General features: G+C 30.5%; 2 protein-coding genes across 2 annotated transcripts; both read right to left on the reverse strand.

The window, feature by feature from the left end:
* Nucleotides 1–275: 275 nt before the first annotated feature.
* Nucleotides 276–6333, reverse strand: LOC145941070 (uncharacterized). Its single transcript, XM_083046877.1, has 10 exons — nucleotides 6288–6333; nucleotides 6152–6206; nucleotides 5892–6035; nucleotides 5097–5186; nucleotides 3843–4114; nucleotides 3695–3762; nucleotides 3284–3611; nucleotides 1818–2909; nucleotides 908–1101; nucleotides 276–792 (listed from the first exon to the last, which is right to left on the reverse strand). The coding sequence occupies exons 1-10, from the start codon at nucleotides 6331–6333 to the stop codon at nucleotides 760–762; spliced, it is 2322 nt and encodes a 773-aa protein (XP_082903003.1). The 3' UTR covers nucleotides 276–759.
* A 576-nt stretch (nucleotides 6334–6909) lies between these two features.
* Nucleotides 6910–14386, reverse strand: LOC145940736 (solute carrier family 35 member F5). The gene is made up of 9 exons (XM_083046219.1): nucleotides 14018–14386; nucleotides 13372–13582; nucleotides 13022–13159; nucleotides 12878–12934; nucleotides 11384–11647; nucleotides 11114–11296; nucleotides 10672–10988; nucleotides 9355–9600; nucleotides 6910–9147 (listed from the first exon to the last, which is right to left on the reverse strand). The coding sequence occupies exons 2-9, from the start codon at nucleotides 13531–13533 to the stop codon at nucleotides 9078–9080; spliced, it is 1437 nt and encodes a 478-aa protein (XP_082902345.1). The 5' UTR covers nucleotides 13534–13582; nucleotides 14018–14386; the 3' UTR covers nucleotides 6910–9077.
* Nucleotides 14387–14826: the final 440 nt, after the last annotated feature.

A 14826-nucleotide genomic window follows, 5' to 3' on the forward strand; every position in this document is an offset into this window, starting at 1 on the left:
TAAGATTGCAAACCTATTGATTATGCAAAAATTAAAAATTAATACGAATAAAAAAAGAAAAAAATGTTTAAAAACTTGACATAAACATATTAGGTTATTTTTTACGCGTGTAATTCGCAGTTTAAATTTTCGCGGGCTATTCATCCATTTCGAGGTTCAAAGGAAGAATATATGCGTGGTTATAACTTTATTTGCGTAAGTTTTTTATTGTAATTTTAAACATAAAATCCGTCTCGTTATTTACTGCATGTGCTGTTTTTTTTGGCACGAGACATAATTACACGCAACACGCGTGTTTAATTAGATCTCTTCTTTATTTCATGATCTTTATCTCAACATGATCTTCTTTTGTAGTTGCGCGTTTTTCGGATTACAATTATTTTCTTGTAACATATTGAGATTATATTCTTTGCTCGTTCTCATTGTTATACATATATATATATATATATACACACATACACTTTATTATTTAAATTAATTATTTATAAATAAAAATCTATATGAGAGGCAGAGACGAGAAGTCGAAGCTTGATATTTAGATCCTGAAGAAAAGTTTAATCGCAAATATATAATCATGTATAAACATTCATAATAGGTATGTGTAAGAAATATCATTAGAAAATGTTATAAAAAGTTTGACGTAGAAGATACATATATATAACTCACACACGTGAAAACTAAGGCGCATGTAAAGAGGAAGCAACGAATAAGCGTAAGTGACGAAACACGTTATTAGAGATGTATGGACACGCAAACGACTCAAATAACGTTGTTACATTTTCCACACGGACGCTGAAAACGATGACATACAATTGCAGAACATTTAATGCGATTTTCACAGTTTAGTATAATAATAGATGTAGAACGAAGTGCGGTTTTAAATAAAGTTTATAAAGTTCGACCTTACTGGGCGTAAAAGAACCGTGTTCAAGACATCGACAATTCCATCGAAGGCTTCTCCGAACGATGATATGACGTATTGAAGCGCCAGTCCGATGTAATTCGCATTCTCGTAATCGTTCTCGTATTTCTCATCAAAGAAATAATCGTACATCATAGGCAAAAATATGACCGCGAAGTATATCATAGTACCGAGTAAGGCTAGAAGAATTCAATACACTTTGATTTTCTTCGAATAGAAAAAAGGATTAGCTATCGTCGTTCATTATATACAGGGTGATCCATTTTAAACTTAATAACAGGCAAATATTAGGAAATCACAGAGTTTTAGAAGAAAATATATCAGGCAAAATTTATAGGGTTTCGAGGGACATAATATCGTGACCTAGAATTGTCCTTGGACGATTTTTCAACGTCATTTAAAGGTCAACTTAATTTTTTAAAATAGAATCATCCAAATTTTTTTTATATAAAGTATGTAATTTGCAACTATATATTTTTTCTTAAAAATAATTGTGTGTTTTCTTTACACCAATTAATTTATCTATAATTATTTGGTGCATAAAAGTATTAACAATAAGATAAGGTTATCGAAAAATGAATATTTACGAGATATTTCATAGTTTACGTAAAAATTAAAATATAAAATTAAAGTATAAAATATCTCTCGTATAAACTAATTACTTTTTGGCCACTTTCTTACCCTTATAATTTTTTATACCGAATATTACGAGGAATCGATTTATATAACAAAATTAGAATGGTTCACCCATTAAAAAAAATAGGTTGACCTTTAAGTGACCTTGAAAAATGCCAAGGGCGATTCTTGGTTAGGATCGAAATCTTTCGCTTAATTTTTTTCTAAAAATGTGATCGTGATTTTCAAATATTACGTACATTCTCTTAATGTATATTACCTATAGTTCTGAGTCCGAGCAATCGTTTGCTCACTCGCTTTGTTTTCCTTCGTTTCATTTTCTTCGCAAACACTCCGGACGTTAATCCGGAAGGATCTTCTTGGCAAATGTTCTTATCGCGCGCGTTGGTCGGAACGATCGGATCCGAAGATGATCTGCCATCGGCAGCTGTCGAATCTCGAAGAGCCGTATTGATCATGCAAGAGAGTACGGAACATTGTTGTAGGGTTTGAGATTCCGGTAAACATTCTCGCGGTTCTTTGCTCGGATGTGATTTATCTCTCTCTCCTGCATTATCCGGTTTATCAGCCAATGCGATCTTACGCCTGAGCCTCCAATAATATTCCCAATAACTTTGATTCAACAATTCTTGGGTTTCCAAAGGGATGGACGACGGTTCTTCGAATAGATCTCCTTTGGTTTGTAGATTCGTCAACGAACAAGACAAGTTCATTCGACGACCTTGTTTCGCGTTATTAGACTTTATTCGTATTATATTAGAATTCGTATCACTTATTCCGTTTTTTTTACGCAACAGTTGACTTACCTTCAAGCGGGTTCTCTCGTATTGTTTACCTTTAACGTGACGAGAACCGGGCAAGATCAGAGTGCAATCGGAATCCGTGATCGCCAAACGGGATTTCTTCCGAAAGAACGACTTGGCCTTTCGCGAAAAATTTATTGGCGTCCTTTTCAGCGTTTTGTTATTCATTACAATTAACGATTCATCCAACCGACTAATTTTTTCGCGATACATAAGTTTCTGTTCTGTTTCTGTTCTGTTTGGACGCAGTGAGATCTTCGTTATTCCTGTTTCGCTCAATGTTTTCTTGTCTGTATTGCATCCTGTTTGTTCGACGATAGTTCTTAATGTCCCAGCCGAAGGCAAGTTTGAGATACTTTCGCCATCTTTCGTATCTTTTTCCATCGTATTAAAATTTTCATTATGACTTTTATCGAGCAAAGTATCCTGATTTAATGATACATTCGAGTTAACATTCTCCTTATCGTGTATCCAATCGGAAGTTTCACAATGGGAAATACTTTTTTTCCCCGAAATATTGTCGTTCTTCAGATTATGTTCTGAAATGCCTAAAAAATGATGGATTTTTATGTATATATTTACAGAGGGATGATTCATTTTAATCTCAACAGGCAAATTTGGAAATCACAGAGGATTTTAGGAAAAAAATGTATCGGGCAAAAGAATTGTAGGGCTTCGAAGGGGATATAATATCGTGATTTAGAATTATGTTCTTGAGAGAGAGTGGCATATAGTACAAGGTCTTTTAAAGGTCTTCATCTCTTCCGAAAATATTGTAATATAATATGTATAAATTAAAATGAGTCCATTTAAGAAAAAAAAACTAGATTGGCCTTTGAAAAAGGACCTTGGGAAAACTACCCAAGGACAATTCTAGGTCACGATATTATGAAGCGATACAAATTCGAAAATAATTTGTTACCATTAAGTGGATATTTTTCATTTTCATATTCCTTAGAACCGGAAGTCAAATTGGCCAACGTTGATGATATTGCATCGTAGATATTGCCAACAGATTTTGGATTTTTCATCGCGCTATCGCTTTGACATTCGATCTTAATATCGTCTTGCATTTGCATCGGTATATTTGGTATTTGTATAGGTACATTATTATAAGCAACTACAGGAATTTGCACGTTATAACATTGCAATGGCTGCGCGGTTGAAGCAGCTTCTATATTAAGAGTGTTAATAGGGAGGGCGTGTATCTTTTTTTCATCGACCATTAAAAGTAATGGCCTGCCAGTCTCCTAAACGTAAACATGTATGATAAAAAATACGCTTTAAATATTCAATGCCAATAATGATAACGATTGCGATTCTATTAACTCACTTGTTTTTGTACTTGAAAAAATCTATCCTCAAGATCGCATCGCTCGTTAATAACATGTTGTGAGATTACTATAAAATGGATTTGGAATAATTATACTAGAAGATTAACATATACGTAGTCGCGTTTCATGATGAGATTTTTATTTTACCTGTTTTACGATGATCGGCTTCCGATAAAACGAATTGTTCTTTAATAGGACAATCAATGGTCCCTTCTTTCTTCGTAACACTTTCTAAAAATTTATTTGCATTATAACGTGTACAATTGTTCACACTTTCAATCGCTCCCTGCAATCTATTTTCAGGCTTCGTAGGTTCTTCTTGCAGAGCATACATATTCATTTCTGCCATTTGTTTGCCATTCCTCGTGTCACAATAAGATTCATCTGGCTTCTCGGCCTTCTGTCGCGTCGATATCTGTCTGTATCGCGTTACAAATTGTATTTTATTACTGTGGCATGTGTTAATGAAATCACAAACAAGATAAAAATACACAAGATAATGGTATATTGGAACACGTTTTGCGCAAATTACACAGGCCTGCAAAATAGAAGATCTTAAGACATGTTTGAGCAAATAAAGTGTAATTTCCTACACGTGATTTTGTGCGTTGAATCAGAATCTGGTCTCGGAATTTGCCCATCACGTCAGGTTTCCGAGATAAATGCGAGGTCAAAGATATAAAAAATGACGATTTTGGCCAATTTTATGCATTTATTTTAGATTTTAGAGACATCAAATTTTTAAAAATATTTATAATAATGTCATCGCATAGTATTAATAATAAGCCTTCCCCTTTAAAATCCATTTTTAATCGTATTCTTTTTTTTTTTTTCTCGAGATGTACCACTTTAAAGATATTAAAATTACAAATGGATACGTGTATAGAAGGTACATACATCGTACAGATTTACAGCACCCAATATTCAACAATAACTCTAAAGTTAGAATTCAAAAACCCAAAAATCCCAAAACCCCAAAACACATAATAAGCCATATAACAAAAGGTATGCATTTGTAATTTTAACGTCTTTAAAGTGGTATATCTCCGGGAACAAAATATTGTACGAGGATGATTAAAATCGATTTTAAAGGAGAAGACTAGTACTACATATGATAAGAGAGACATATTATATCAAAAATATTTTTAAAAAAATTGGTGCCTCTAAAATAAATACATGAAGTAGGCCAAAATCGTCATTTTTGACATCTATGACCTTATTTATCTCGTAAACCTGATGTGATGAGCAAATTTTGAGGCCAGATTCGGATTCAGTGCACAAAATTATGTAAGAAGTTACTTCGTTTGCTCAAACATCAAAACCATGCAAGTCTGTGTTATCGTGTGACAAAGTTCGAAGCACGAATTTTAATGAGAAAATTAATTAGAATATAATATATACTTTTTGAAACGTGGATCTACAGAACCGGGCAATCTTTTCGGTATATGCGTGGGTACTTCGTACTTTTGATTCAATCTCGATCTGGTGTGTCTGAGATAAAAAGGAAACAGAAAAAAAACAAGGGAAATAGATACAGAGAATGTAGTATTTTCTTAGATTTAATTGCGATTTATACGAATATTCAATATTATAAAGTGATTTATTTTAATTTTAACAGACAAATATTTGGAAATCATTGGAGTTTTTAGAAAAAAATGTATCGAGTAAAAGTTGTAGGATTTCTAGGGGGGTATAATATTGTGACCTAGAATTGCCTTTGAGTGGCGGTTTTTCAAGGTCCTTTAAAGGTCAATTTAGTTTTCTGGAATTATTCAAATTTTTTTTATATAAATCAATTCCTCGCAATATTCAAGATAAAGAGTTGTAAGGGTAAGATGGGCAATAAGTGAATAGTTTTTACGAGATATTTTATATAAACTATACAATATATATATATTTCATAAAATATTCATTTTTCGATCTTATCTTAATAATTTTATATACAAATAATATATAATTATATAATTTTATACATAAAAATATAGTGAGAGAAATTAATTGATGTAAAAAAAACATATAGTTGATTTTAAAATGTATGTAATTTGCAATTAGCAGCTATATATATTTTCTCTAAAAAATAATTATACTTTTTTTAATTAAAAAATAAATCACCCTATATATTATTTTTCAATATATTTCATATTTTATTTTTAATATCAATATTCAGTTAAGATTGAACTTGAAAAATATACTTACTGACACGTACCAGCTTGCACTATACTGCGACCTTTTCTAGGAGTTTCTATTAAAGTAACCACACACGGAGGTTCGATAATATCATCGGTGTTATGATTTAAACGACGTAGAGGTATTTTAGGCCATGACAGATCGGAAGGAGGTCTATAATATCGAGAATATCGTTGATAAGAGAGCGAATACAAATTTTGTTCTCGCTTATCGACAATATTTAATAATAATACAAACTATATCGCGCGTAACGTTTAAAATATGCTTACCGTAATGTGCCGATATTACATTTTTTCGAGATCGTTGATAAATTTTGCCCGTTTACTAAAAAAAATATACGTTAAAAATGATCTAGTTTATTTTATCTATACTATATTCCTGTATAATTTTCAAATACATATTTACCCTTTATATGCAACTCAAGTGCACTTGCTTCGTTTTCACGTGCCATATCGCGAAATATGTATAGTTACGGACATTAGAATTCCTCGATTATAATGATGTCGTGTTACGTCATTAAATCAAATCTTACTTGATACATTAGCCTAAAAAAAAATAGATGCGCGGCACAATTATGCATGTCAATGTTACATGTTTCTTCAACGTCGAGCGCCTTCTACGTCACCGAGTTATATAAATTATTTTGTTTGTTGAGAGTCAATTGTCCCTTATTACACACTAATTATAGTTCACACAATAATAAGTATCTCTTATAATTTGTTATGCTGAAATATTGCGAGGAATCGATTTATATAAAAAAAAATTAGAGTTCCATTTTAAAAAACTAGATTGACCTTCAAATATATGACTTTGAAAAACGCCACTCAATGGCCGCGTTCAGCGGACTCAACTGCTAAGTAGCAATCGAACGTGATTGGTTCCTACTTTAAGATCCAGCCAATAAGATCAGCATGGAATGACATCGGAAAATTGCTCAACTGTTGAGTCCGTTGAACGCACCCAATAAGACAATTTCTAGGTCACGATTGTTATAGACATAGATATAAAAATGATTGTTAAGGATTATATACTTTATTATCACATAATTTATATTTATATATATGTATACAACTGTAAGTTTAATTTTAAATTAAAATATAATGCGATATTTACATCGAATATACAGTTAAACATAGTTATAGCCAGTCTTGAGTTTCGAGAGAAGCATCACTTTTATTTAAAATTTCGCATACACAAGATTATACTTGAAAGTTAGCAAATATCTTTGTAATAAACATATAATTTAAAGAAGGTAAAAGTACTATTAACATATAATTTAACATATAATTTTAAGAAGGTAAAAGTTTCTATGCACAGATCGATTGGCAGATACGTAAACTGAATTTCAAGTCTGGTTATAACATATTGTTATAACATATTATATATTATACAGGAACGATCAATTAATAATACCCGTCGATAAATTTAATTTGGGTCGCGTTATATACACTAAAGTAATTTACGCACCGTATTTATATATTGTTATATCACATCATTAATCTAACATTGCAACTGTCCCTTTTCTTTCATTTGCCTTCTTCTTCAACAAACACATTTCAATTTTTTCCCCACAATTTGTCTAAATATTCTTTTTTTCTTCCTTTTACACAGATTCCACACCAATACTATATAATATAGATATACATCCTTTTTACAAAGTCAGGAAATTATTTGTAATAAAAATACATACGATATAGTATAATGCATTATTTAATCCAATCGAGATCAGTCGAGATGTATTAATTTTTCGAAGATAGCACATGAGCTATACATATACGACGCGAAAATTGTGGTAAACATCTTGATTTTCCTTGTCACACATATTCATCCTTTTAAATAATTATTTTTCCTATACCGAGTTTCAAAATTCACAAATACAGTTTATCCTTGTTTCAAACTTCTATCCTATCTTATATACCTTGTAATATTTGAACACAACATAGTGAAACTTGTGCGCATCAATTATATTGAAACAAAGAACAACGAATGTAAATTATTTCTTAAATAATAAAAAAACAAACTTGTGTTACCTTGTATAAAACTATCAAATTATATATCATGAAATTATATTTTGTGTTATTTTGCCATATTGAAATACATGACCCAACAGATGTGTTTTGACTAGACATTTGAAATATAACACAATTCTCAACTCATTGTTTTCACATCAAATACAAAATTTTGTGTCATTGATATCCTATTCTACGAATCTCCTCTTTACTATCATCAAATTTTTCATTTTGGTCCAAAGAGTACACATTAGCATTCTCTTTCCATAAATTTTTACTTATTAAAACTATATATATGTATATCCATTCTGTTTGTAATACTCTGTTTAAAATTAGCTAAATACTAAAAATAATAAGTACAGAATGCACCAACAATAAGTATATCCCGTACAAGAGCTTTTTATAGCACACAATACTATCTATCTTCACCAATAAGTTATCATTAACCATTAACATGTTATAATGATACATATACATACATACATACATACATACATGCATACATATATATATATATATATATATATATATATATATATAAAGCCCTAATAGCAATAAAAAATACTATTTTTTAAAAGTATAGTCTTATAAACTAATATTTCTTTGATTTCAATCAACTCTTATTACATACTATATATACAGATTTTGTTAAAGACACTTTCTTGCTCTTTATGAATCCAATTATACAGAATAGGGTGTCAGCACAAGATTCAAACTGCATAGTTTTGAAATAGTTATATACCAGATCTTAATTGGCAAAATTTACGAAAACATAGTATTTATTCACATGATAAATCGATAAAAATTACAAAGAGGTAGTCTCAGAAATAGATTTGAAAAAATAAAACGTGTAATTGCGTTTACTTTTTTTTTTTTACAAATTGACCCACAACATGGTTATTGTCCGGCAGTAATATTATTTTGTTTGATGTTAGTGCGAAATAAAGCGATTATATATTGAAATGTGTGCGTATAGAAAAAAAGTGGAATATATCTCTTATGTGTGATTATCGTTATATCAGCATATCAATATAAAACAACTGACACTGAGATATATAAATGGAAACGGATGTTTTATATATCTCAGAAAGAATCGCGCGCTTATTAATCTTATTATTATAACGACATACATATATATGTACACAAGATGTTTTACCATGTTCTCGATTCTCTCGTTATTGTCTTATTAAGCTTCATGATCACCACTATCTATCCCTATTAAGGATTCTGTTTGTTCCGCTTCAAGATCTGGAATCCTGAAAATGAATTCAATGTAATTAATTCAATGAAATATCAATTTCTCATGTCTTTCATATATATGTATAAAACATACATTACACAATTATTATAATATATAATTATTCCATATTTATATTATTAATATTATATTAATATGTATCATATTATATCATATTAATATTAATTATTAATATTATAACTTGATTCAGTCATTTTATGTTTACCTTGCAGATCTGTTTTTCTTGCAAATCCAGATAAAAAATCTTTTCATCAAGTTCATAACAGGATCCCAATTATCGTAATAAGATAAAAGGGTCACTGCCAAAAATGCCAAAAACATTGGAATGCTTCCAAAATAGAAAATGTAGGGATATTCAACTTTTTTCAAAAGGACATCAGCTACCATTGACATGGGCATTGTTAAACTTACAGCCATTGTCGCTACAAGAGACGACGTCAAAAAGCAACCCCTATGGATATAATTAATATAATTAGAATACAATCACATTATACATATAAACTCATAGAGTTACTATTATAATTATTATAATTATAATAATTATTGTTATAAAATTATAATATAATTTGTAATTATATAATTTATTATTATATTATATATAACATTATACAGTCGAACCTCGCTAATTCGAAAATCTCTACAAATCGAAACAATGTTCGTTTTCCTTGAGTTTCCGTAAGTCGAAAAAAAATACGAGATTAACTCGAAATTTTTGGAGCGGCGTGTGACTTCTGTAATTCAAATTTTTGAAAACGAAACCTCTATAATTTGAATCTTCAGAAACAAAGCCTCTGTAATTCGAATTTTCAAAGACAAAGCCTCTGTAATTCGAAACAAACTGTTAATGTCTTGCATATTAAATGTTTGTTTGAACTTATCTGACATTATATACACTGTAAAAAATACTCTTAAATTTAATGTACTTTTAATATACATTTGCGATCATTTTCATAGATTAATTTTATGTTGCAGCTAAATAAACGAAATAGCTAAACCTCAATAATTCGAACTTTATTCTTATATACCTCGATAATTCGAAAAATTTTATAAGTCAAAACCTCTACAATTCGAAGAATTTTTCTCTTCCCTTCAATTTCGAATTAGCTAAGTTCGACTGTGTATTATAATTTAAGGCTCCTGGCTCTTCGCTGACCATGTTAGAATTGTGACGTCAGAGGCGAGAAAACACACGCTAAAAATTCTTAGTTAGATACCATTTCGAAATAAAAAAATATTTCGATGAAATAATATATGGCTTTAACACACTCTTAAAATACCTTGAAAACTATCATTTTCCCTTTATAATCAATCAACAGCTGTAAAATGATTATATATAATATGAGGCCTACATCTGAAGGAGTGTTCTCGAAATATTTTTTCATTTGAAAATGGCATCTAAGAATTTTCAGCGTGTGTTTTCTCGCCTCTGACGTCACAATGTAACATGACCGTGGCGAGGACCCAGGAGCCTTAATATTATTATATACACAAATAAAATATCGTAAAAATTTAATGAAATTACCACAGCCAAAGAACTTCATTTAGGACTGTACCAATCAGGCCGTTTATAATTAGGAATGTCCATTGGTGACTATTGGGCCATTCGAACTCCTCCCAATGACCGTAATGAAGGATAAAGAATAAAGGCCATAGAAGCGTTAAATTGAATATTCCCACGAAACCAAAAAACATTGGTATATCCATTTTATCCTCGTGATCTACCTTCCTTTTTAAAAATACGATATACGCAGCATAAAAAAAAGCACTGACTAGAGCTAATATTATGCCCATTGACATGCTATTGTTTTCCACAGTTAAATCTGAAATGCCGACTAATATCTGTAAATAAAGAACAATATTTTTTTAGATATAGTTACATAAATTTTTAATCCTAAAATAATATATTTCTAAGTTTATTTCTTTATCTTTAAGTTGAAATCCTCTAATAAACTAATGCAACTTACTAGTCCAAGGATGCTGACGAGTACAGCAGCTAATTTGGACAGCGTAATCTTATCCCCTCCGTTACTGGGGAAGAAGGTGGCGAGAAATAAAGTGAACAAACTAGATGTCGACGACAGTACAACCACGATTTTATCCTCGATTAGCTCCAATGATATTTGGTACATGTAATTTGCAATGAACCACTGGAAGAAGACAATACATAGCTGATATATGATGTAATAGCAGTGAATAATAATTTATTCGACTGAATTTTACATCATGTTACCCACAAACAAGCAGAACATGAGGGCTATCTTAGCCACTTTTTGTACAGAAAATTTATTAGCCTGTCGTCTCGCGTGTTCCCCGGCTCTAACGCTGGCTTGATAACTAAGTCGCGCCAATAGAGCCTCCGTGGCGTCGCTTTCCGACATATGACGCACCTCAGCCAGTTTACTAAATCTTACAGAGCGGATAGATGAATCGTCACTTTCTGTACCCGACGAGCGGTCACAATGATCCGGTGTTTTTATTGGAACAAACGTTGGATCGCTCTGCAACAGAATGTTGAGTCGAAATAAAATATTATTGAGTCTTTATTAGATCAGTGTTATACTTAGATGATTTTAAAATTAGCTAGATAAAGATGAGATGAAAATATGTAAATTTATCTTAAATAAGATGGATGATTTTGTTTTAAATATATCCAGATAAAAGATAAAATTATACGGCGATTCATCTAGATATAATTTCTAGATAATATTATTTTAAAAACCGCTTATGTAAACACAGTTATAAAAAAAATGTAAATTATAAAAGAGATATAAAAATATATTTATATATTTTTATTTGTAAGTTTTTATCGCTATTTTTACGTGCCATGATTCTAAATCAAATTATCTGAACATTATTCTAGATAATTTAGTAAAGATAACACTTTTTTTCATCTAAGATGCAGATATAGATAATACGTATTTTTATTATCTATATAAAGGTGACGCCAAAATTTTATCTAGATGATCATCTATATAATTTTATTTAGATAACAGCAAACACTGATTAGATCAGTAGTCATAAATTATTTAGTCGAATCCAATAATTAAGTTTTATTTTCCACAGGATTCGAATAATATAAATAAAGAAGAAATAATATTTCATATATTGTAATAGGAAATAATCGAATCTAGAATAGTTATATTTGAACTTTAGTATTTGAATAAGTATAAGGTTCGAAATAGTACTTATAAATACTTTCTATCGTAAAAAATCGAATTTTTTACAAGTAGTAATCTCTAAAATTAAAACATCTATTTATGATACAATTATCTACTAAATATTTTGTTATATTTCTTATTGTTTGTAAAAAAGTTTTTAATTATAATAAAAGATATATTAAAATAGTTTTTGCTTTTATACAAACATTTTGAGTCAAAATAACATAAAATTTCGAAGTATTAATAAAAGATTCAAATTTATTTCATCCAGGTTCAAGTTTACTTAAAAGTACTATTTCTTTTTTCGAAATAATCATAGAGTTAAAAACCAGGCAAACAAATTCGAATTTACTTGTAAAATACTTAATTCCTTCATTAATATCAAGCACAATTTACTTTACTTATATAGTTGAAATTTCATTTTTCCTCAACTCAATTCATTTTGAAAAAATGTTTGCATTAAGACATGCAATGCAGATGAAATTATTATTGCTCCTTTGATATGAGATAAAAATTCAACAAAGGTGTATGAAATAAATTGATTATATTTATAATAATTTTTATGCTTACTAGACTTGTATTAGCTTCCACGTAGAAGTTGTCATCTTCGATATTAGGATCTATGAACTATAAAAAAACAAAATATATGGAAATTTTAAAATAGTATAAGAAAAGAGTGATATTTCATGCAATTACTTGTATTTTAATAAATACCATATATGTTGCAGGTCTATTACATTGTTCCCGCCAAGGTGGCCAAAAGCACAGGCCGAGCAAATAAAATGTAAACATAGACGTCCTTATATATGTACTAAAAAATGGCTTTTTAAAGGTTGCGTCCCTATAAATATACTGAAAAAACAACATGCATTATTATTCATAATCTTATCTGTTGTATATATAATAATAAAAATTTTTTAATATTAATAGTGAAGCTAAAAAAAGTAATTTGCAATTGTAGGTAATAAATGTGAATATGTGAAATAAATTAAGAATTACAGTAAAAGAGGGAAACACAACAATAGGAAAGATTGTAAACATATGTATAAGAAATTTGATCTTACTTTGGTAAGTTCGGAGCTTGACACCCAAATTATGTCAACCAGTAATAGAATTAAAAGTCCCAGTACGAGTCTTTGAGATTTATTCATCATCGCCGCGAGTTTATGAGGATCCTCCGCCATCCCCTGTTGTCTACGCTGGCGTAATTCTACGGAACAACTCATCCTGTCTTAGTTTTTTCTTCTCATGACATCGCATTCGAATACTTGTCTCCTGTAAAATCATATATTTTTATATATTTTTTCTATCACACTCGTATCACACTTAAACGAAACATGAAATTGACATTACTTGTATATTAACATTACATTTACAAATTACTTTTCTTATTTTTCGTTTGTCATTAAATATTTTGAAATTTTTTATAATACATAATATATATATATATATATATATATATATATATTATAATTTATAATATATAATCAATATTTTATAATATATAATAATAATTATGGTGACATTTGAATTTTAAATTGACATTACTTTTACGAATTACTTTCTTTAGCTTGTCATAAAATATTTAGAAATTTTATATAAATTATGAAATGACATTATTCGAATTAAAAAATTGTATAAAGAATGTGATATTATTTCAAAATTGTCTCCTTTCTTCCTCCCCCACTGAAAATGTACAATAATAGTTACCAGGCGGAAATCGTGGAAGCCGACTTCACGCACTAATGCATTTACTATCTCTTTGTCGAAACACAGAACACGAAAGAGAGAACACCAAGTGTGAAGCAAGATTCGCGTTAACAGGTGTCGAGGAGCGATAAACGAAATTCTCCCGATTCCCTCAACGTCACCCTAACAAGATAACCTAACCCTAACCGGCTGTTTACGGCCCCGGTTTCAGCCGATGTCGATTCCACATTACATTGTCTCTCTCTCCCTACGACGAGCCTCGTATCGGTTCCTGTAAACCTCTCGTTCGTTTACCTCCCGAAAAAGATTATCACAGAATCGTCAATCGTGTACCGCGCAACCAAACAAGAATCCGTACATACACACACACACACACACACATATACATATACATCCGTGATCCGTGTGCACATACACACATATAATATATACAGGGTGTCCCATAATTCGCGAACCACCCGTCAGTTGCAGGTAGAGCATGTTGAACTGAATAGAAAAGTCCTCTACCATTTTGCGATTTTCGCAATAATTAATGAGAAATAAATTAAAGATCAGCCAATTCGCGTGACGACGGCGAGAAAAGACAGCCCAGTTTCATATCGTTACTAAGCATGCGGCGAAAAGAAACAGTATAATGTTACACGGTTGCTCGGCGCGCGATGAAGCGGGGAGGAGCGCTTTACAAAAGACAGTAACTACATACGAGTAGCGCTAACTCTGGACCCCCGAGTGGGCTGTCTCTTCTCGCTGCACGCTTATCATCGCTCGAATTGGCTGATTTTCTTTAATTTATTTCTCATTAATTATTG

The sequence above is a fragment of the Prenolepis imparis genome, unplaced genomic scaffold (assembly GCF_030444845.1).
Source record: "Prenolepis imparis isolate NDT839.2.m4 unplaced genomic scaffold, iyPreImpa1.0 SCAF_9, whole genome shotgun sequence".
Lineage (NCBI taxonomy): Eukaryota > Metazoa > Arthropoda > Insecta > Hymenoptera > Formicidae > Prenolepis > Prenolepis imparis.